General features: G+C 36.7%; 1 protein-coding gene across 4 annotated transcripts in view; it reads left to right on the forward strand.

Annotated features, from left to right (window-relative positions):
• The window catches only part of LOC107697175 (ATPase family AAA domain-containing protein 2B-like), a 150,478-nt gene that overhangs the window by 96,346 nt on the left and 32,440 nt on the right, over positions 1 to 21,692 (forward strand). For all 4 annotated transcript variants that reach the window (XM_016497846.1, XM_016497845.1, XM_016497847.1 and 1 more), the window contains 2 exons: positions 16,959 to 17,510; positions 17,972 to 18,078. In XM_016497846.1, the coding sequence (XP_016353332.1) occupies positions 16,959 to 17,510; positions 17,972 to 18,078 (659 nt within the window). The remainder of the gene's footprint in view (positions 1 to 16,958; positions 17,511 to 17,971; positions 18,079 to 21,692) is intronic.

Genomic DNA, 21,692 nt, shown 5'->3' on the forward strand with positions numbered 1-21,692 from the left:
CACTTTTTGAAAATTTTTATTCTTGTGAAAACAAATGAGCTTCATGGAAATATTTTTGAACAGCATAGTTTTAATTATTTTTTTATTTATTTTTTATATTATTATTTTTTCAAACTTGCATAGCTGCATAATCAACATTTTTATATAATTGTTTTATTTTTGATTTACAGTGCTTTGGATTGTAGTTCTTACACAGTCTTGTACCTTTGTCTTTTTATCCAAATATTTTTTTGTTTGTAATGTTGTAATTCACCTCTTAGCTGATTGGTTTGATTCATGGCTTGAAACTCTTCAAGAAGACTTCTTTAGAAATCCCTATGGGAAAAATAAATGGGAAAACATAATTTCAGAAGCCGTCGCAGAAGTGGACAGACACTGTTGCACACTATATGCTTTACAAAATCTGAAAAGCTTCCACGGAGAGCTGCTTTTTCCACACTGTTTGGCTTGGCAGACGCCACACTGATAAAGTGCCAAAAAGCTCCCTCATCATTTTGACTCTCGTCCAGTTCTGAGGGATGGACTGACCTTTGCTGTCATGATACCAGTGCATGCTGGACCTTCAGGCTAAGCAGGCAGCCCGCTATAACATGGGTGATCTCATTTCCTGCTCAAGAGCCAATGAGTCATCCGCTAGCGAGGCAGATAGCCGTTTCATCCATAAGAGATGCAGCTCTTCTTTGTAAAGTGGTTTGAAGTTTGTACCTGTTTTTGGCAGGTCTGTATTTCAAAGCTGTCACAATCAAATGTGCGCATCCACATATAATGCTCTGCTCATCCGTGGGCGTTTCCTGGAAAACGACTCAGGCGAAGCTGTGGCATGCTAGCACGCTCACGGTGGAGATGAATTACCCCTGGCATGCCTGTGTGTTCATCCTCACAGTGGGCAAAGTCTACTTCATTTCCACAGGCATAGACTGAATCATTGATCGATCCACAGGCCTCATTAAGCACCCACACTGCACGACAAAGACCAGAGTGACTAACCGTGTCCTCTCACAAGTGTATCGCTCTGTCTTTTTTTCATTCTCACGTCATCTTCTCTAACCTCTTGATTTCTCACCTTACACCTGACGTATCGTGCTAATGGGTATTGTTATAAACCATTACCTCTGTATCAAAATATAGAGGGCAGTCTACATAGGCGGCTATATTCTGACACTATGTCCTAACCAGATGCGATGTAGTCAGTTTCCAGCAACAAGCAATTTGTCTGTCCACATCCGACGCGACATGGCTATGTGACAAAATCAATCAAATATCACAGCCAATCAGAAGAGTGTGTGGGCGGGATCTCTCTACAAGCACATTGCATTTGAAACAAAGTGGATATGTAATCTAATTAAAAAACATTGTTTTAACTGTGTATTTATTTTTAGTTTTTGTTAGCATTTATTTAGGGTTTGTTTTACTTCATTTAATTCATTATGGGATTGCCTTCTGTGAAGAATACATATGATTTATTTATTTAGGCAAATAATTTAGCCGAAATAAGTTAGAGTATCTTAGAAGGCAGCAACATTTAAGTAGGCTAACTATATTTGGAACAGAGCAAATGTTTCTTCAGTCCAAAACTGACTCCTAGTATATGCCTTTTGCATTTTAGTTTAATTTCCACTATATTTAGTATTCAGTTCTTTGGGTTGCTTAAGCCTTCCATAACACTTGCACATTATAAAATAATCCATGTCAAGTGTTTTTAGGAAGCACAAGCTCTTACCACTAGGTCACACCTGCGTCTTTGTCGTTTTTGTACTTGAACGTTTTAAGGCAGTATTTGAAATCAATAGCTTTGTTTAGCTTTATAATTTTGCCTCAGACAGGTTTGCACTGGCAAGTGGATATGTCCCTGGCTGAATAATAGTCCTAGTCAAACTCGGACTCGGCGTGTCCTGGCAGGTGTCCTGGAGCAGGAGCGTGAGCCGTTCTGCAGTGTGGAGCTCAGCCGTGTGTCGGCTCTCCTTCGTTCTCCTCTGTTGAGCTCATTTACCTGAGATCCGATTCACATGGCTTTCTCTTGCTCGCTATTAAGCATTTAATAACATTCACAGCATGGCACACCTACACAGCTATGCAGGAATTTTAAGTAACTAGGAATTAGTGTCATTGTAAGGCCACATGTTCTGCAATGAACTATTGGAATAATGAGCTGCTCCAGCGGAAGAATGGACCTGCCTGGATTTAAAGGAGCCATATTGAGCCTTTTGCAGCACTGTATTTTATTCCCAGAAGTCCACTTATTATGTTAGTCAAGGTTATTGCAGCAAAAATATATCCACATCATATCCAGGGCTCTGTAGGCAAGAAGAAAAATCAGTAGGTGCGTCCCAATTTGTGTACTTGTGGACAATTCTATGCTGTTTTTTTTTTAATTTTTTTTAAGATGCAAGTAGTGTTGACATAACTGAAAATTCCCCAAAAAGCGCACTTAAAAAAAAAAACGAGTTGTGGAAGTTATGCAGTAATGTAGTAATTACATTAAATTTACTGTGCATATAAATTTAGTATTTTATAACTATGTGCATTGCATATACAATTGCACTGGAATTAATAGAATTATGTGCATTTTCATATACTGATTTCACATTCAGTAATGATTCATTTGAAACCTACTGTTAACAATGAATGTTGTTTTGGTCAAAATGCTCTTTTTATTTGTTGCCCTACTTTTGATTGTCAGGTTATTTAAAGTTTAATGAGGACAGCAACATTTAATCACTCACTTGCTATTAAAATGCAAGTAAAATGTAAGTAAATGTGTTTATTTATTTATTAGGGCCCAAGCCACTAAGGCCAGGGCTCTGTAGGCAAGAAGAAAAATCACTAGGTGCGTCCCAATTTGTGTACTTGTGGACAATTCTATGCTGTTTTTTTTTGTTTTTTTTTTTTAAGATGCAAGTAGTGTTGACATAACTGAAAATTCCCCAAAAAGCGCACTTAAAAAAAAAAACGAGTTGTGGAAGTTATGCAGTAATGTAGTAATTACATTAAATTTACTGTGCATATAAATTTAGTATTTTATAACTATGTGCATTGCATATACAATTGCACTGGAATTAATAGAATTATGTGCATTTTCATATACTGATTTCACATTCAGTAATGATTCATTTGAAACCTACTGTTAACAATGAATGTTGTTTTGGTCAAAATGCTCTTTTTATTTGTTGCCCTACTTTTGATTGTCAGGTTATTTAAAGTTTAATGAGGACAGCAACATTTAATCACTCACTTGCTATTAAAATGCAAGTAAAATGTAAGTAAATGTGTTTATTTATTTATTAGGGCCCAAGCCACTAAGGCGCAGGGCCCTATTGATTTCCTAAGGATTATTATTTATTTTTTATTTTTTTATTTTTTTTTTATCGACTATCCGGGGGGTTTTGGGGGCCTTAACGTGCTCAAAAACTCTTGAAAATTGGCACACGCGTTGGAACCTGCAGCCATTAGGACGCCGCAGAAGCTGGGACCCGGGCGTGGCACAGGGGCTCTACGGCGCCCCCTGGAACACAGTCAGAAATCTTGATGTATAGCTCACACATACTTGCACGAATTCATATGAAACTCAGTACACGTATAGACCTCATTGAGCCGAACAACTTTCGCGCTGCATGTCATAGGCTCCGCCCAACAGGAAGTAGGCTATTCGGGGCTGTGTAAAAAGTACATGCTCTGGAATTTGATATACTCCTCTGAGGATTTCCAACCGATTGCCACCAAACTCGGTGACCATGATCTCAAGATATTGGGGATGCTACATTGCGAAGGGATTTTTGATAACTCGGAACGGTTTGCTCGTGGCGAGGCGATTAAGTTATGGCGAGAAATGAGAAACAGGAAGTGTCTAATAACATCCACATACATTGTCTGATTTTGATCAAACTGCAGGAATTTGTTTGTTGTATGATGCCGATCGCATTGATGTGACTATTTAAATAAAGGTGACTTGACTTGACTTGACTTGACTATTAGGAGTCAAAGTTATAGCGCCACCAACTGGCAGCTGGAAGTGTTCTTTTCAAAATGCTTTGAATTCAGCATCTTGTTTTCACTCGATTTGCTTAAAACTTCATCAGAATAATGTCAAAACACGGCAGATGTAAAACTGTTGAGGGGATATTGATATCTAAAATATTGTTGCCATGGCAACGTATCAAACTTGAATATTCTTTTCTGGTGATTTTGAGGCAGATAACATGCTTAGAATTTCCTGAAACTCAACACACATATCAGTATTAATGATAGATAGACACTGGCAAAAGCTCATAAAAGGGCGTGGAGGAGGCACTCTATAGCGCCACCTTTTGAAAAAACTTGGGGGGTTAGTTTTAGCTACAGACAACAAACTCGGTACATTGTTCTCATGAAGACGGACAACTTTCTAATTTACAGTCATCAGCTACGACCAACAGGAAGTCAGCTATTTTGCTTTGAATGTGGATTTTTGGAAAAATATGGCTGAGGATTAATGCATACTCCTCAGAGGGCCAATATACTGAAGATGCTAAATTGCGAACGGATATTGGATATCTTGAACGGTGTTGCAATGGCGATTTGTTAAAGTAACAGTAAAAAAAGATAGCAGTAAGTTTCTTATATTTTTTAAAGTGCAGCTTCCAAACACTTTAAAACTTTTTACATACATAGAAACAAGTCATTCTGAGGAGACAGAGAGCGAGATAGACTTTTAAACATCTCTTTAATCACCAGAAAAAAATAAAATCAGTAATTTGGTTTTTTTCGTTATAGCTTAAGAAATCTCTTAGGCTTTATTCTTTTCTGTTTTAGGGACAAAAAAAATCCTAGAACCACTTAATTTGTAGGGCACTGACAACATAATTTTATATAATTTGGTTAATAATTATGTTAATTACAACATAAAAAGATCAAAAGATCCGTGGACTTATACAAATTTTTGTGCTGCAAATAATAATTTGAAACTCATTTGATACTGACCTATGCAAGGGTATAACTTTGGTTTGAGAAGTGGGGGGGACACAAAATGGGGGAAAATTTTTTCGATTTGAATCCCATTTCCATACAATTAGGGACTATGGTGATACTAAAGTCTTCAATTTAGTCAATTGTATCTTCATAGTCAAAAATATTTCAGAAATAGTCATAGATCATTTTTTTGTCCAATGGTCATGTCTTAACTTTGCAATTGCTGTATTGCATTAGTTTTGAATATTTCTCATGGGGATTTAATCATTTTTGACTTTTCAGTCTGAGTTAAACCTCTTTTTTGGCTCATTTCATCTGTAAAAGAAAATTGCCTAATAATTCTGCACACCTGAATATAAGAAGTTTTTCTCTTCTAGCCTTCATGGACAATTATATATCACTCATAAATTATTAAATACAAAATTAATAGAAGTTATTAAGATTGATGTGGTTTGGAGTTGGTCAAATATGCTTGGAAAAAATATCATCAGAATATCAACATGCCTAATAATTATGCACGCGGTGTAAATCATTAAAGGTTTTGGTAACACTTTATAGTAAGGTCTCATTTGTTAACATTAGAAAATGCATTAACTAACATGAACTAACAATGAACAATATATTTTCACAGAATTTATTAATGTTTGTTGATGTTAGTTCACAGTGCATTAACTAATGTTAACAGATAAAACATTTTTTTTAATGTTTAAGTTTGGAATATTAACTGACATTAATACATGCTATATAATTATTGTTCATGTTAATTAATATAGTTAATGTTAATAACTGAAACCTTATTGTAAAGTGTTACTAAAGTTTTATATATTGTTCTGTGTATGTGTGTTTCACAGTCTTGATGGTTTGGATTAACCCTTTAATTGCCATATCCCTTAAAACCAGACTGCCAGAGGGTTACTGTAAATGCATGTGCCCGCTGGGCACAGTTTTCCTGATGCCACCGGGGTGGCGTTTGCACTGATGGCTTGGGCCCGCCATCGCTGCTTGCAGCTATATTTTATTTTGTTTTGTTTTTAATAAAAATGTAGGAATGCTATGTATATTGGTTATGCCTGAAATTAAAGGGGTCATATGATGCTTTTTTAAAGGTCATTATTTTGTGTATTTGGTGTAACAGAATATGTATTCTGATGTAGTATATTGAGTTGTTACTGACAATTTAAGATTCAGATTAGGATATAGAATATAGATTAACAATCTAGATTAAAATATTTAATATTTTTAATATTTAATTTTTTAAAGTAAGTTTAAGTAAATATCATATAAAAAAATGTTTTTTACTATTGTAAAGTGGCATCACATGCACGGAAAAAATGCCTAATTATTAGATAATGAAATTTGTTGTCAATGTTATGTTTTTGGCTTCATCGATCAGTGGTTGCAGCCCTATTTCTGAGTGAATGTAAATTGTTCTGATGGGCTGGGTACGTCAAACATTCTTATTTCAAAAGAGCAAGGAAATCCCATTTAAAGTTCCTTTTTAAATGCTAAGATCTCATGGGAAATTATGTTGGCCTTTAGAGTGAATCTTCATATGTATGTTCAGGTTTTTAGCATAGTGTGCCTTGGTAAGTGGTAATTTTCAACCTTTGTTTTTCCATCCATTACATTCACCTGTTCATTACATTAGACCAGCGAGCGATGTTTTCACACTGTTGCATCATGGGAGTAATCATGGAAAAAGGTGTCCTTACAAGGCGGACCTAAAAGACTGCTGTATTGCTGGATACAATTGCTGTATTGTTTAATAAATGTGAGATAAGGTGGTGTTTTGGCAGGTACTGGTTGGGGGTGTACGGATAAATATTCCTTGCGCTGCATGAAATATGCATGCAGTGGCAGTTTTAATTATTACAAAGTGCTGAGCTATTCCAAGAAGAGCATTTCCTCCTCATACACACACACACACACACACAAAACACACACACTTTTATATCAACCGTCTGGGACTGTGTGTTCATGCTTCAACAATTCCCATGCATTATTTAAAAGTGGGAAAACTGGGGAATGACAACTTTTTCCTGCCCTGCATTGGGCTCCTCTCAGGTAATGACCACAGTATCCACTTGACACTTGCACACTGCTGACCCTTGACCTACCTCTCGCTTTTTCTTTAAAGGTCACATATTTTACACCTTTCTGGAGTTTTATTTTAAGTCTTGATGTCCTTAAGAATATATATTTGCGGTAGAAGTACCAAAAACCATCTCAATATATTTTTACAGCTCCTCTCTCAGGAGCTCTGCTGAGAACAGGTCGATTTTGGCCTGTCTAATTAATACTTTTCGACATGTTTCCGTGTTGTTGTTGCTCAGTCAGCAATGGGATGGACGCGATGTTTTCTGGGGGTTTGGCAAAAGGAGAGTGGTACTGTGGGCGGTGCTCGGGGTGGTGACTGAAGTCGGTGACTGTGTAGTGCTGACGTCAACTTTTTACGGAAGTGACAACGGTTCGTGAAAAATCACAGCTACTTTATGCAGGCTGTGTGCATATTACTGTGGACTGACTGTTTTGAAACTTGTATGGTAGTTAAATAGCCCCTAGACCTCAGTTATCGTGAAAAAAGCCAGGAAATTTCAGTTTTGACAATATGGGACCTTTAATGGCAAAAAGAATATGTGAATTCCTGGGATGTGTTTGCAGCTTTCTTATTTTGAGATCCCAAATAGCTAAAGAAAATAAATTAGAGTAACTTTATTTACTTTAAAAACTTAATCCTTTATTTAGCTACTTTCTATTTAGCTACTGATGTGATGTTTTGACGTGACGTGACGTGACGTGACATGACATGTGGCCAAGTATGGTGACCCATACTCTGAATTAGTGCTCTGCATTTACCCATCCAAAGTGCACACACACAGCAGTGAACACACACACACACCGTGAACACACACCCGGAGCAATGGGCAGCCATTTTTTTGCTGCGGCACCCGGGAAGCAGTTGGGGTTTCGGTGCCTTGTTCAAGGGCACCTCAGTCGTGGTATTGAAGGTGGGAGAGAGCGCTGTACATTCACTCCCCCCACCTACAATCCCTGCCGGTACGAGATTCAAACCCACAACCTTTGGGTTATGAGTCCGACTCTCTAACCATTAGGCTACAACTTCCCCATTTTTGTTTGAATGAATGGATGATAGGTGCACAGACAGGAAAGGTATATGCATGTACGGATGGATAGGTGGATGGATAGATAAACAGGTGGGTGGATGGATGGAAGGATAGATGGATTGAAGGATGTATGGATGTAATGATATATGCATGGATGGAAGGATAATTGGATGTATGTACAGATGGGCGATATGGATTTAAAACGATATATACCAGGATATTTTCTGGTATTTATTGCGATAACGATATACATGATGATGGTACCATTTACCAGTTTTTGGCTACAAGTGATAGCTGCATGCATCATAAATTAGGCTCCTAAAATATACCAATTACATAAAAGAATGAAACACTAGGACTTTGATGTTGGTGTTTCCTCGATCATCTTCAGACTTTTTTCATACTCTGGTTTAAAATTGGAAGTGTTTATAATAAGGTAATAATAATAATTATTATTATTATTAGGCTATATTATATGTTACAGAAAACATTTATTTTACAGAAAACTGCAGGGGTTACTGCATAACTATAAATCATTAGAATTTTTTATTATAAAATATTACGTTATGATAGAAATCTGTGATAGTCATTCTTAATTAAAAAATAATAAAAAAAAAAGAATAAAAACTTCTCTACACTGGAGAAGAACATATGGATTTTCATATGTTTACTTCAAACTTCTTTAGAGAGAAGTATTTTTTCCCCCTATTTTTACCCAAAATTAATGTAGTGTTATGAACATTAACGAGTACACGCATGTAATGTAATGTCTGTTTAATTCATACTTGTAGACTTAGAGCGCCCTTGTGCAGAAACACCACAAGTGAGAGTCACAGAAGTAATATAATTTATGATGACTAATATGGACAAAGGTGTTTGGCTATTGCTGTTGCTGAATAAAACGCAGATAGAGACATTTTTTAACTGATGAAATTTGAAGACAATAAACATACGATTGCAGTATATATGGTTTATCGGTGTTCTTCAAGCCATCTCTGGTATTTTTAAAAGAATAAAGTATATTTATAATGCAATGCTATTCGACATAGCCTTTGTCACTGTATAGAATACTATAAAATAGTATGATTATCGCCTTATTCTGTGGTATGAAACCACGTCTGATCACAAGAAGTTATTTCAAACACTTTACTGATGTTATGAAGTGAATTTGGTGTAAAAACCTCTTTTTGTTGGACAACAGGTTTGTAAACAGACTCGTACACATATATAGCTGTATCACACGTGTGCTACTAGTAAATGTATTCATTGCACAGACCGATTTTTTTAATTAATTTTTTTATTTTTTTCACATCCCTGACCAAACCAGTTCCAGATTGTAGAGGTAGCTTCTCGTTTAGCGATAAACTCCTACGTTTCATGTCCACCTTCTGCCATTTCACTCCGCATGGTCGCACACAGAAATAGTCATCAGCTATGTTTTATCGTTGTTATCGTGGGGAGAATTTCTACTATCTACTATCTCTTATCGCAAACGATAAGATATTGCCCATCCCTGATGGGTGGATGGATGGATAGATGCATAGATTGATGGCTGGATGGATAGACGGATGGATGGATGCATGGACGGGTGGATGGATGGAAGGATAGATAGATAGATGGGACGATGGATGCATGGATGGATAGAAGCATAGCTGGATGGATGGAACGATAGTGGATGGATAGATGAATGGATGCATGGACGGATGGAAGCAGGATAGACAGAGGGGACGATAGATGGATGCATGGATTGATAGATGCATAGATATATGGCTGGATGGATAGATGGATGTAAGGACAGAGATGGGATGATGGATACATGGATAAATAGAAACAGATGGATAGATAGAAGGACAGATGATAGAAGGGGATGATGGATGCTAGGACGGATGGATGGATGGATGGATGGACAGATGGGTAGATAAAATTGATGGATGAATGGATGCATGGATGGAGGCATAGATAGAGGGGACGATAGATGGATGCATGGATGGATAGATAGATGGGGCGACGGATGGATGAACAGAAGGCTAGAAAGATGAGACGATGGATTGATGGATGGACAGACAGACAGATAGACTTGCATGCAAATATAAATACCATATCCTGTAAATGTTATTGATATGCATACTCAGTCATGGCCTGAGCTTGCTTACTCTAACCCAATTGAGAAATGTCTTCACGTTCGTTCTGGCTGATGTTTATATGAAAGTTACTTTTAAAAAATATTTTCATTTCCCTTGAAATAACCGTAAAGGTCGCCAGTACGTGGCCGGGAGAGCTGAGCCATGAGTAATCACTATGTTTAGAAAGGTGACATTTATAAATGAAATCTATATAGCAGACACACAGTGATGATGAAAAAGCGCTGCCTTTGATATTTTAGGGGTTACATTAAGGATCATAAACACGTACGTAAATTTATACTATCCTGCAAACTGTTTGTTTTTTCATCTCCCCTGGCTCTCTTTTTCTCCTTTTCATTATTGTCAGTCACTCTCTCTCTCTTCACACACTTACATCTCTCCCTTTCCTGAAATATGTTTCCTGTGCTGTTCGGTTTATTCTGGGCTTTGGAACAACACCCCTACCATTCACAAACACAACAAGGCTGTGAAAAGCTTGCAAGAAGTTGTCCCTGGCGAGCTTTTTCTCTCCATCCTTTTTGCTTTTTTTCTCCTCTGCTGTTGTTTCTGAAGGAGTTGCTGTAGTTCCATCCATCCGCATGTGAATAACAGAAGCTTTGCCATCCAGCTCAGCATTTCCCAGTTATGACCATTACCTGAGCCGCCTCAGCTGACCTCCAGACTTTAAAATAACTAGCATCTATTATTCTGACCAGCTGAACTCAAGTCTGGATTTTATGTTATCCTGGCACTCTTATATTTTAACAGTAGATGTGCATAAGTCCCTATCCAAAACCATATAGTGCAATGTACTGTAGTATTCAGATGCTAGATTATTTTATTTTATTTTATATTTAAACATTTTATTTTATTTATTTTTTTTATTTTTTTTTGGATTGTATTATTTATTTTGAATTGGTTATTTATTTTATAAATAAAAAGGAGAGTTGTGTGGGTTTTAGTTTATGTCCGTTACCTTTGAAGCCACCTGTATTTTTATTTGTATTTTTATTGTTATATATATATATATATATATATAAATGTATAGTCTATATACAGTGTGTATGTATGTATGTGTGTGTATATATATATATATTTGGATTGGTTATTTTAAAAATCAAAAAATGAGCATGGAGTAGCTCTTACTTCATGCCTGTTTAGCTTTGTATTTTTTATTTTTATTTTAGCCTTTATTCTGGCACTCTATTTTCACAGTAGAGGCACATAAGATTGAAGCAAAACTTTATATTTATTTATAAAATTCTTATCCAAAACCATATAATGTACAATTTTCAGATGCTAGATTTTTTTATTTATTTATTTAAAATTTGTATTTATTTAATTTATTTATTTATTTTTGATCCTTTATCTAGATTTATTTTGATCGGATAGTGATTTGATTCTATCCAATTTCAAAAATTCAGCATCTCTCTGCCTGAATAGTTTGTGTAGAATAATTGTTTGTGAATATTTTATTTCATTTGTTTATACACATCAATTAAGTATGTACTCTGTTGCTTTAGCAACAAACACGTCGACCTGTCTAGAATAACGCCGCTAGACACCACATAAATAAAAAAAAACTCTGCTGGCATGAGAGAGAGAAACAAACAAAAAGCATTTCAAGGCTTAAACATTAAAGACTGTAGCTTTATCATAATCATTAAGCTATTTTTGTATCTAACCTGGTTGACATGAAAAGCAGTGTTAGGCTGATGTGAGGAAAATATCAGAAGCAGATAAGCTGGGATTTTATGACTGTGACTGAAGTTTTAATAATGCAGATACCCATATTGCATTGTATTTTTTCCTAACGGTGAAGCCCAAGGGTTATGATACACAGTCCTGGAGGCCACAGCCGGTGTGTTGACTCCTTGTCGAGCTTTGACTTTTACAGGGCTGGAAGTCTTCTGCCTTTGGCTCTATCATGAATCTGATTTAAAAACTAGAGGGCAAAGTACTGACAATCATTGCCACTTATTATTATTTATTTTGCTTTTGTCTTCATTGCTTTTGAAGTAGGCTTACATAAAAGTTTGCAATGTTACCATCTTGGAGATCTCTTTTACTCTCTTTTAATGCAGCTTTTGACGATGATCTGGCCTCAATCACGCTGTTGTCAGCGTTTTGTGGCAGATGCAATCTGGACACATCAATATGTCCTCCAGCAGTACAAGTTTTCTATTTTCCCCTATCAATCAATCCAAGCAGCCAGGCAGTCTCCAGTTCCTTTGTAGTGCTGTTCAATCATAAGCCCAGTATTCTGGTTGAACACACACAAATACACGGAGCCTTTGTGGACTTAATTACGCATCATTAGGGCCTGATGCACTGCTTGGGTCTCTTTAGAGCGAGTCACGGCTATTGTGTACTGTGATTTGGCCGAAATGTCAAACTAGATCTCGTGTGGCCTCAAAGGAAAAGGCAAAATAACAAGCAAAAAGAAATAACCTTTTGTGTAAATTGCTACATGCACCTTTCTGCCATCCGGTTGCTAAATCTTAATGAATTGCGGCTCATCAATTCTGCTTCATTTGTTGCTCATCTGTATTCACAGTCAGTTGTCACGTACATGTATGTCAGTTTGGACTGCTGTTGTTGCTGTCGCTGAAGTCTGATGCCTTACATATGCTAATATGCAACAGACTGAATCTGTTGTGCAGCTAAAGCATTATTTTGCTGAACTCGGATGCATTTTATAGCCTGTTACATAAATGCATATGTCTTGATGGACACAACTGATTCACAGTGGAACACGGTAGTGTCTAGTGTCTTGGTGGGTGTTGGATGTGCTCTAACATGTTGTTTGATGGTGCTTATGCAGTCTTGTTATTTCCTAAAACCACCTGTGTTTATAAAATTGATTAAAGTTCAAATTCAAAAGGTCCAGTGTGGAATTTCTGCACAATTAGTGTCGACAAACCAAATTACAAAATGAATGGTTTTTACAAAGAATTTTCCTGTATTCCCAAACTTTTCTGTCTATGTACCCAAAAACCCTACGCTTAAGAGTTGATATTTATCAAGGCAGAAATGACACGTACTGCGTGTCTTTGTGTACTTGTAACATTACATACACAAGCACTGTATGTTATGTTAGTCACTTTGTTTGTTGCTTTGTTAGTTCCTTTGCTCTGTTTCGTTATGTTACGTTAATGACGTACATAACATATAACAAAATGACTAACCTAACAACCGTTATACAATACAATAAAATATAATAAAAAAGTACAGTAACATAAGTAACATAACAAAGATGTTGTGTTGGTCATTATATGTTAGGTTAGGTCAAGTTGTTAGGTTGTGTTAGGTTAGGTTAGTCACTTTGTTTTATGTTATGTTAGCCATTCTATTTAGAGATGCACCGATCGATCGGCCAGGGATTGGAATCGGCCGATTTTCCTCATGGATCTCTGAGAAGTGAGAAAGAGAAGAAGTCTCACTTCTTTCCGATTCCGAGCCGATCCGTTTCGTTACCAGCGGCACAGGCAATAACGTCAGCCGCACATTCTCGCTCTCTTCTCTCCGACGACCCCTTCTCTCTCACACACACGTCTCATTCGCTCCGGTTAAATAGTGCTTGTATTGCGCATTATTTTAGTCATTCCCGCAGGTTTCGCACTTACACCAGAAGCGCGCACCACCACTGATCTATATTAGTGGAGCGCACAGGCCGCACTCAGTCTCAAACAGCTTGTGAGCCACAAATACCAAAATGAGTGGCTAACTGCGCTAAAACGTTCAAATACATACAAAATGATGTCACAATACCCGTCTTGGCGAGTATCCAGTTAAACAGTCAGTTTTGGAACGTTAAATAGTTGAGAAAGAAAACGCATGTTGTGTAACAGTATATTGGGTTGTATATTTGTATATTTACAATGAAGACTACAGAAATTAGAGTAATCAAATGTAAAATAATACTGGATGTGTTATTTTACATTTGATTAATTTCTGTAGTATTTCTTCGGACTTCACTTTGTTTTATGGTACGTTAGTCATTTTAAATTAGGTTAGGTAGTTAGGTTAGTATTTTGTTATATTAGGCTAGTTTGTTTTATTTTATGTTTGGTTAGCAGCTGTTTTATGTTGTTTATCTGTTATATTAGGTTACGTTTGGTTAGTCACTTTGTTTTATGTCATGTTATTTTATTATGTTATGTTAGTCACTGTGTCATATTAGAATATGTTAGGTTAGACAATTTGTTTTGTTATTTTATGTTAGGTTATGTTAGTCACTTTGTTTTTTATGTTATAATGTTAGGTTAGTCACTGATTTATTTTTATTTTTTATTTTTTGACTAACCTTACATAACATGAAGTGGCTAACCAGTGACTAACCTAATATAGAATGTCTAAGAATAACAAACTTGCGATTTTAATATTCGAATTATTTTCCTTTTTGAGTGAAAGAAAACTGCAAAAATTGCACGTTGTTTTGTGTTATTCCCTTTTAATCTAAAATTGTAGGTTAGGTTATGTTGTTCACTTTAAGTTAGTTTAGCCACTTTGTTTTATGTTATGTTAGTCACTTTTAATCTAAAATATTAAGTGAGTTTTATGTTAGTATAAGTTAGTTTATCCATTTCTAATTAAAAACAGTCAATATTGTGAGTGATAAACAGACCCATCAAAGTAGAACATATGTTCTGATACAAGTGTCATCCACACAAATTGCACAAATTGCTTTTTCTTTAATGCAAAAAAAGAAAAGAATTACAAGATTAATCATGATTATTTGTTTTAATCTCTCTTTTTTTTTTTTCAAGTTTAATAGGTTTACAAAACAAAGTCAAGATCTGCGTAGCACCTGAAGTACACATGTCCAGTCTTAGACTGCAGTTACAGCAGAAGGTACAGACAGTAAAAGCCCAACTGTTGAACTCGAGGCCTGTTAGCCCAGACTAGTGCTGTGAATCCAGCAGAGGAACGTGTGGAATGAAACCTTTTAAAGTTTACAGCATCAGACCTTTAGTCTCTTCACCCTGAACTTTTTACTACATTTTTTGAAAATGGAAAAGCTTTTTTCTCAGCCTATTTTTCGCTTATGCTCCCCTCTGTTGCTTCTCTCTCTATCCATATGTTGGCAATCTCCAAGGTCCTTCTTTTTCTCTCTTCCACTCGCTTGTTCCCTCTCTCCCACACCTCACTCGATCATTCTGATTACATCCAAAGGGAGCACCAAGTGTTTCGCAATCAACCTCTCCGATAAAAAAACAAAAACAAAAAAAACCTGTTGTATTTAGAATAGGAGGGGTGTTGTGGGAATCCATTATTGTGAGTGGAGTGTGACTACTCATTCACTGAAAGCCCAATAGGAAACACCAGCAGCCGGTGGAGGAAAATTAGCCCAATCCTTTTGGGCTCTGATATATGGCTCACATCTGGGCTGCCGTCCATTGTTTTCAATTACAACTTTAAGCATGGCCTCCTGCGTGCCAAAAAATGCTCCCCCTCTGTTTTTTTTTCTCCATAACACCCCTTTCGCTCTCTCTCCGACCAATTACACAGTGGACAGGTGTCGTGTAGTGCTAACAGATTGGCCAACCCACCTCTGTCTATTTTTCTCGCCGTGCTTCTGGAGCTCTCAGCATAAGCTCCCCGGTGACAGTCACAACAACACGCTCTTTTTCTTTTTCTTTTTTTTCCCCCCCTCTTTCTCGTTGTCATCTGAGTGACTATAAGACATGAGGGTGAGAAGTTCATCATGCAGTCAGTCATGTCTAATGAACGGTTAGACCCTCTTCCAACACCCGTGATTTTGACAGGGGTTTTGCATGTAATTAGGGAGCAAGAATCGCGAGGTGAATGTAAGTTATAAAAATGCAAGACCCTGCACAGCTTGAAAGCTTTTCAGGTGTTTCTGTATATACTGTACTATACTGTACTGTAAGTTGAATTTGCATTACTAATTTTGACTAATTTTATTATATTACTGTAGGTCTTAATCAAAGTAGATGGCATATTTAAAGACCCCTTGAAATCAGAATGAGAGTTTTAGTTTATAGCTTTCCATTTGTCTGTTTCTTTTCTATTTTATTTTATTTTTAGATATTATTTATTTTATGAATATTTATTCTACACATTTCATTTATTTAACTTACATTTTTATGAATTTCAATGTGCAGAAACTTCTTATTTTCTATTTTACTTTATTTTTGGATTACTTTTGAATTTGGTTATTTAATTTGTAATTCAAAAAAGTGAGAGTTGTGTGGATTTTAGTTTGTTTGTCTCTTATTTTATTTTATGTTAGGATTTATTTTTATTTTTGAATTGCATAGTTTGTTTTGGATTGTTTTATTTTATTTTATTTTATTTTATTTTATTTTTACTTTATTTTTAAATTTCATAATTGTAAATATGTAGAAACTTCTTTCTCAGTGTGGTCAGAGTTGCTTACATGCAGTGCTTTTACCGGGCAAAAGTGAAGCAAGAAAAGTGCAAAAGAAAGTTTGAAATGAATTCTGCAGATTCACGTCTTGTGGACACACTGGATCTCTCTAGTGTGCTTGATACAGTTTCATTTGTGATTCAATTATGATATCAACATCCAGTGTTAATGGATGTTGCAATTTTAGAAAGCAATTTTATTTCTTTATTCTCTATTTGCATTTTAAAAAGACTTTGAATATTCCCCCAAAACTAGTTTCATACTGAACAGTTCTCGATTTGCAATCTTGCAAGATTTACAAGATGAATGAATAATTTATGCATTTCCTGTTTGCTCTCTGAGTTGACTTAACACAAATCTTTGTGTCTTCAGATAACATAAAGCGCAAGTTGCGGCGGCGACCGATTTGGGGGCGGGGCATCATCAGGAAGAAAAAGAGCTATAAAAAAGAGGAAGATGATGAACTGGAAGAGGAGGAAGGAGCGGAAAACTCTGCTGCAGCGGTGCAAGGTGACGCCTGTCTCACCCAGGATGAGTCATCCTGTGATGCCATGGAGCTCCATCCTGACAAGCAACCACTCCAGGCCAACGGACACGTCCTTTCCACGGAGGAGGAGAATTCCTCTGAGCCGACGGCCACTCGGGACCCTCAGGGCGAGAAAGAGCCCATCAAGGCCGACTTGGAGGAGGCTTCCAGCAGTAAGGAGGCCGAGACGGTCCCCGCTCCTCAACAGTGTGTGAATGGAAATGAATCTATGGACAGTGTGTACAGTGAGGCTCTTGATAAAGAAACAGAGGTAGACTCTATTAAAAAATATGCACTTGAGGTGGAGCATAAGGAGCCTTCTGCCCCAGAATGCAATGCAAAGGAGAATGCAACATCAGCGGAGGGGATGGCATCTGATGGCGACCATGAAACAGAAGGTATGGTGTGTTAAGATTTCACAAATACCAAAGTATTAACTAAACATATATTTTCAAGCATTTAAAATGTTAATGCACTCAATTTAGAGATGCAGAACACGGCAATAAGCATAATCATATATAATTCTCTCACGTATTTAAATGTAATTGAATAAATAACTGCCCGAAATAACATTTTAGACTTACCAGATGTGCATAAACATGCAGGACAGATGAATAATTCCTAATATTGATAGTCAACTGTATGGTTAATCACAGTTTGGAGAAAAATGCTCTGTTTTTGGACTTCAAAACACCATCTGTTTGTGAGCGTTTCTCCTGCCGAGAGTTAAATACACCAACAGAAACACCCTGCGGACTCGTCTCTTTGTGCTTGTCCTTCACCAGGTGTTGTCCGTTTCTAGTGTGATGCGTGCGCAGGTTTGTTTTTTCCATAGTGTGACTTTGCTTAATTTTAAAAGGTTCATCAAAAGGGAAGCACAAGTCAAACGAGTCGGCCGTCGGACTCGAGGAGACTGTGGAACTTCCGCCACCTCCGGCTCTCGTGGTTGACCACCAGCGGCTCAAGGTGAGATGAATATTATTATTCCTAAGAACTAAAATGTGTTTAATACTTTTTTCATGAAATTATAATCCAATGAAAATTATAATATATTTCCACCTGAAACCAGTATCATAACCCACATCAAACTTTGGAAGTTGATGCGTTGGAAATGCGTTTTTCTGCTGTTTGTGATTATCTTTAATAATTGTTCAGAAGTAGCATACATCCATAAGCACATCCCATAAGCTCTCTGCGCACATTAGCGTACTGTAGCTGTGCTGTAATATACCGATCTCAGAAGGAGGGAAATCACTCCAATCATCAAGTCATTTTGGAAGGAAACTCATCAGTGTGGAGGCTGCTTCATCATCATCATCATTAGGCTGTTTAGGCCATTTTTGGAGGTATTCATTCACTCTCATTCACTGAGTCATTCATTTCCATTTAATTATTTGCTATCGAGTTCATCAAATTAGGGAGGCAATCATCGATTTTGTTTCTCCTCTTACGAGCACATTTGAGCTTTAGTTCCACTCTAGATAGCACCAGTGCTTTTTTAACAAGGTCATCTTCTTCAAAAGGGTGTTTATAGAAGGGAAAACTAGTTTGCATACTACATACTGCACTTCTACACTGTATACAGCCTATTTATTTATTTATTTATAATAGCTATTATTTATGGAACCTTGTTTCCATCACTTAATAAAAAAGGTAATTGTAACTTTTTATCTCACTATTCAGATTTTTTTTCTCAGAATCGTGTGATATCAACTTGCAATTGTGAGACAAAAAGTCAAAATTGTGAGTTTATATCTTGCAATTCATAGAAAAAAGTCAGATTTGCAGCATTCTGAGTTTATTTCTCACAATTCTGATTTATATCTTTTTATATCTTTGAGTTTATATCTATATTAAAAATCAGAATTGAGGGAAAAAAGTCATAGTTGTGAGAAGTTACAATTATCTTTTTTTATTTTTTTATCCCGTTTTTTATTAGATTTTTTTATCTATTTTGAAATGGTATATGAAACATATTAATAATAATGATGTATTTTTATGTATTGTTATAATTACTGTATATTTTTAATTGGTATATGAAACAGTATCTTAAAGGGGTGGTTCATTGCGATTTCACTTTTTTAACGTTAGTTAGTGTGTAATGTTGCTGTTTGAGCATAAACAATATCTGCAAAGTTACTAAGCTGAAAGTTCAATGCAAACGGAGATATCGTCTTTTAAAATTCTGGCAGTTTAATGCCTACAAAAACGGCTGGTAGGGACTACAACAAGTTACTTCCCGGGTTCGTGACATAACAAACCCAGATAAACCCCGCCCTCGGGAAAAGGCAGCAAAGGGGGCGAGGCCATGCTGCGCTGCTTTAGAGAAGGGGAAGAGAAAACTAGAGGTGCGCGTAAAAATCTATTCATATATGAATCGCGATTCTGTCTTCTAATGATTCCACATGTTAGACTGCACCCCATAAACACAATCAAGCCTAGAAAAATACCAGTGAACCACCCCTTTAAGCTACATACTCTCTATCATTCAGTATGCTTTAGTTTTTATTCATTCAGTGAGTTGTATTAGGGCTGCACAATTAATCGAAATTAAATCGCAAAGGCGATGAATGTTGAGAGATTCAAACAAAAAGTAATAAAAAATAGAACAAAATAAAAAATAAAGCCTGCAAGTGACGTCGCTAGCGGAAGCGCAAGTGTCTGAGAATGCAAGTCTGAGAATACAAGTCTGAGAGTGCAAGTGCGAGGCTGCAGCCAGACCCTTCTCAGAAATCCAGGAAATGCCAATCGCAGCTGAATCAATTGAAGATTTAACTGCTTTCATTGATTCAACATGACTAATAAACACACGACTACGGCAATATATGGTTTATCTGAGTTTATAATGAAATGCTAATCGACATAGCCTACATCATCTCACAGAAGGATTTATTTCAAACACTCGACTCACGTTATGAAGTGAGTTTGGAGTAAAAACATGTTATTAAATGTGGTATGTTCACGTGCTCTCAGATGGAGCAGCATTAACTACACAGAGCCCTAGTTCACTGAGAAGATACGCAAACAGATATCATTATCGTGAACGATTTTGTCGATTTCATAATCCTACGATTATATCGTCTGCGATTATGAACGCCATTTTGCGTAGCTTGTCAGAGAACTACGGCTCTGTGTAGTAAATGCTGCTCCACCTGAAAGCAGGTGATGGAGATTTACTACTAATCACAGAACTGGCTTTACTGACAAAATGTGCATGACAATCGCGATTAATCGCGTTCGATTAATCGTGCAGCCCTAAGTTGTATTTAATTTTCCGATGAGAAATAAATAATGCAATAATTCAAAACTAAATATTATCCCATTTATTTTACTCTAAATTATCTAAATTACTTTTTCCAGTCCGATCAAATAATGAATATAAATTATTTTTAAAAATCATAGTTAATATTATTAATATTATGACACTTAAAATGGAAGATGGAGTCACATTGCATTTTGGGATACAGTACTCCTTTAAGTGTGCTTGTGTTATATAGTATGCAGTTTTGCAAATGTAGTATGCTATTTCTAGTAGACGTAGTAAAGTAGTATGGCATTCGAAACACGGCCTTAATTTGACTTCATATGCTGCACATCCTGTTTGCTAACTAGCGAGTGAAATGTGTGAGACTTACACTTTCAAAACAGCAAATGGCAGGCGTGCTGAGTTTTCTTCTCACCAGCACCAAAGTACCAACTGTAGTGCTCAGACTGATGATAGCAGCATCTGAAGAAGAGACGACCCAGTCAGCTCTATTTCATGACAACACGTGACACACCCCACCGCCACATCATCTATCACACCATCATCATTGGAAACCCTCTCCCTGAGGACTCCTTACCCGGCTTGCCGGCCGCTGGGCTGTGCGAAGCGATGGGGTGCACGTGTGGCACTAATCCGCCGGCTTATTTGTTCATTTACCGAGAAAAGGCTGATATCTTTAAGAAACAGATCGTGAAGTGACGGATGCTGTGAATAATTGCTTTTTCATCCCTGGCTTATGGAACAAATTGAATTGCCGTTGAAGTGGGGTGAGAGTTGCCATTTAAGTGGGTATCTCCTGTTTGGGGTGGCAAAATGCCTGACACATTAGAAATGAAAAGTGGGCTGTTTTCCTGTGCTTCATTCATATTCATTGACTGGAGATGCGCTCATTACTATTGACATTTTTGCAGCGCAGCACGGCCCTCAAATAGATTTGGAATTAAAGGGCCGTCACAGGAAACTATGAGCTTCATCTTGCCAGTGTTGGGGGTAACGCATTACAAGTAACGCTTACGTAATCAGATTACTTTTTTCAAGTAACTAGTAAAGTTAATTTACAAGAGAATATCTGAGTTACTTTTTCAAATAAGTAACGCAAGTTACTTTTTTTTTCTCCAATTTATTGATTGACAGCTCTCCTGTCCCCATGTTGAGAGAAATCAGAAGATGTTACTGTAGTTCTAAAACAAATATGAATATGCATTAATTCATCTCACTCACAACAAAAAACAGATTCAGTATTCCTCAAAATGAATAAAAATAATGCAACTCAGAATATGACGCAAACCTGCAATAATTAAATGTTAAACAACAC

This window comes from Sinocyclocheilus anshuiensis, unplaced genomic scaffold (assembly GCF_001515605.1).
Source record: "Sinocyclocheilus anshuiensis isolate Anshui unplaced genomic scaffold, SAMN03320099.WGS_v1.1 scaffold38, whole genome shotgun sequence".
Classification (NCBI taxonomy): Eukaryota; Metazoa; Chordata; class Actinopteri; order Cypriniformes; family Cyprinidae; genus Sinocyclocheilus; species Sinocyclocheilus anshuiensis.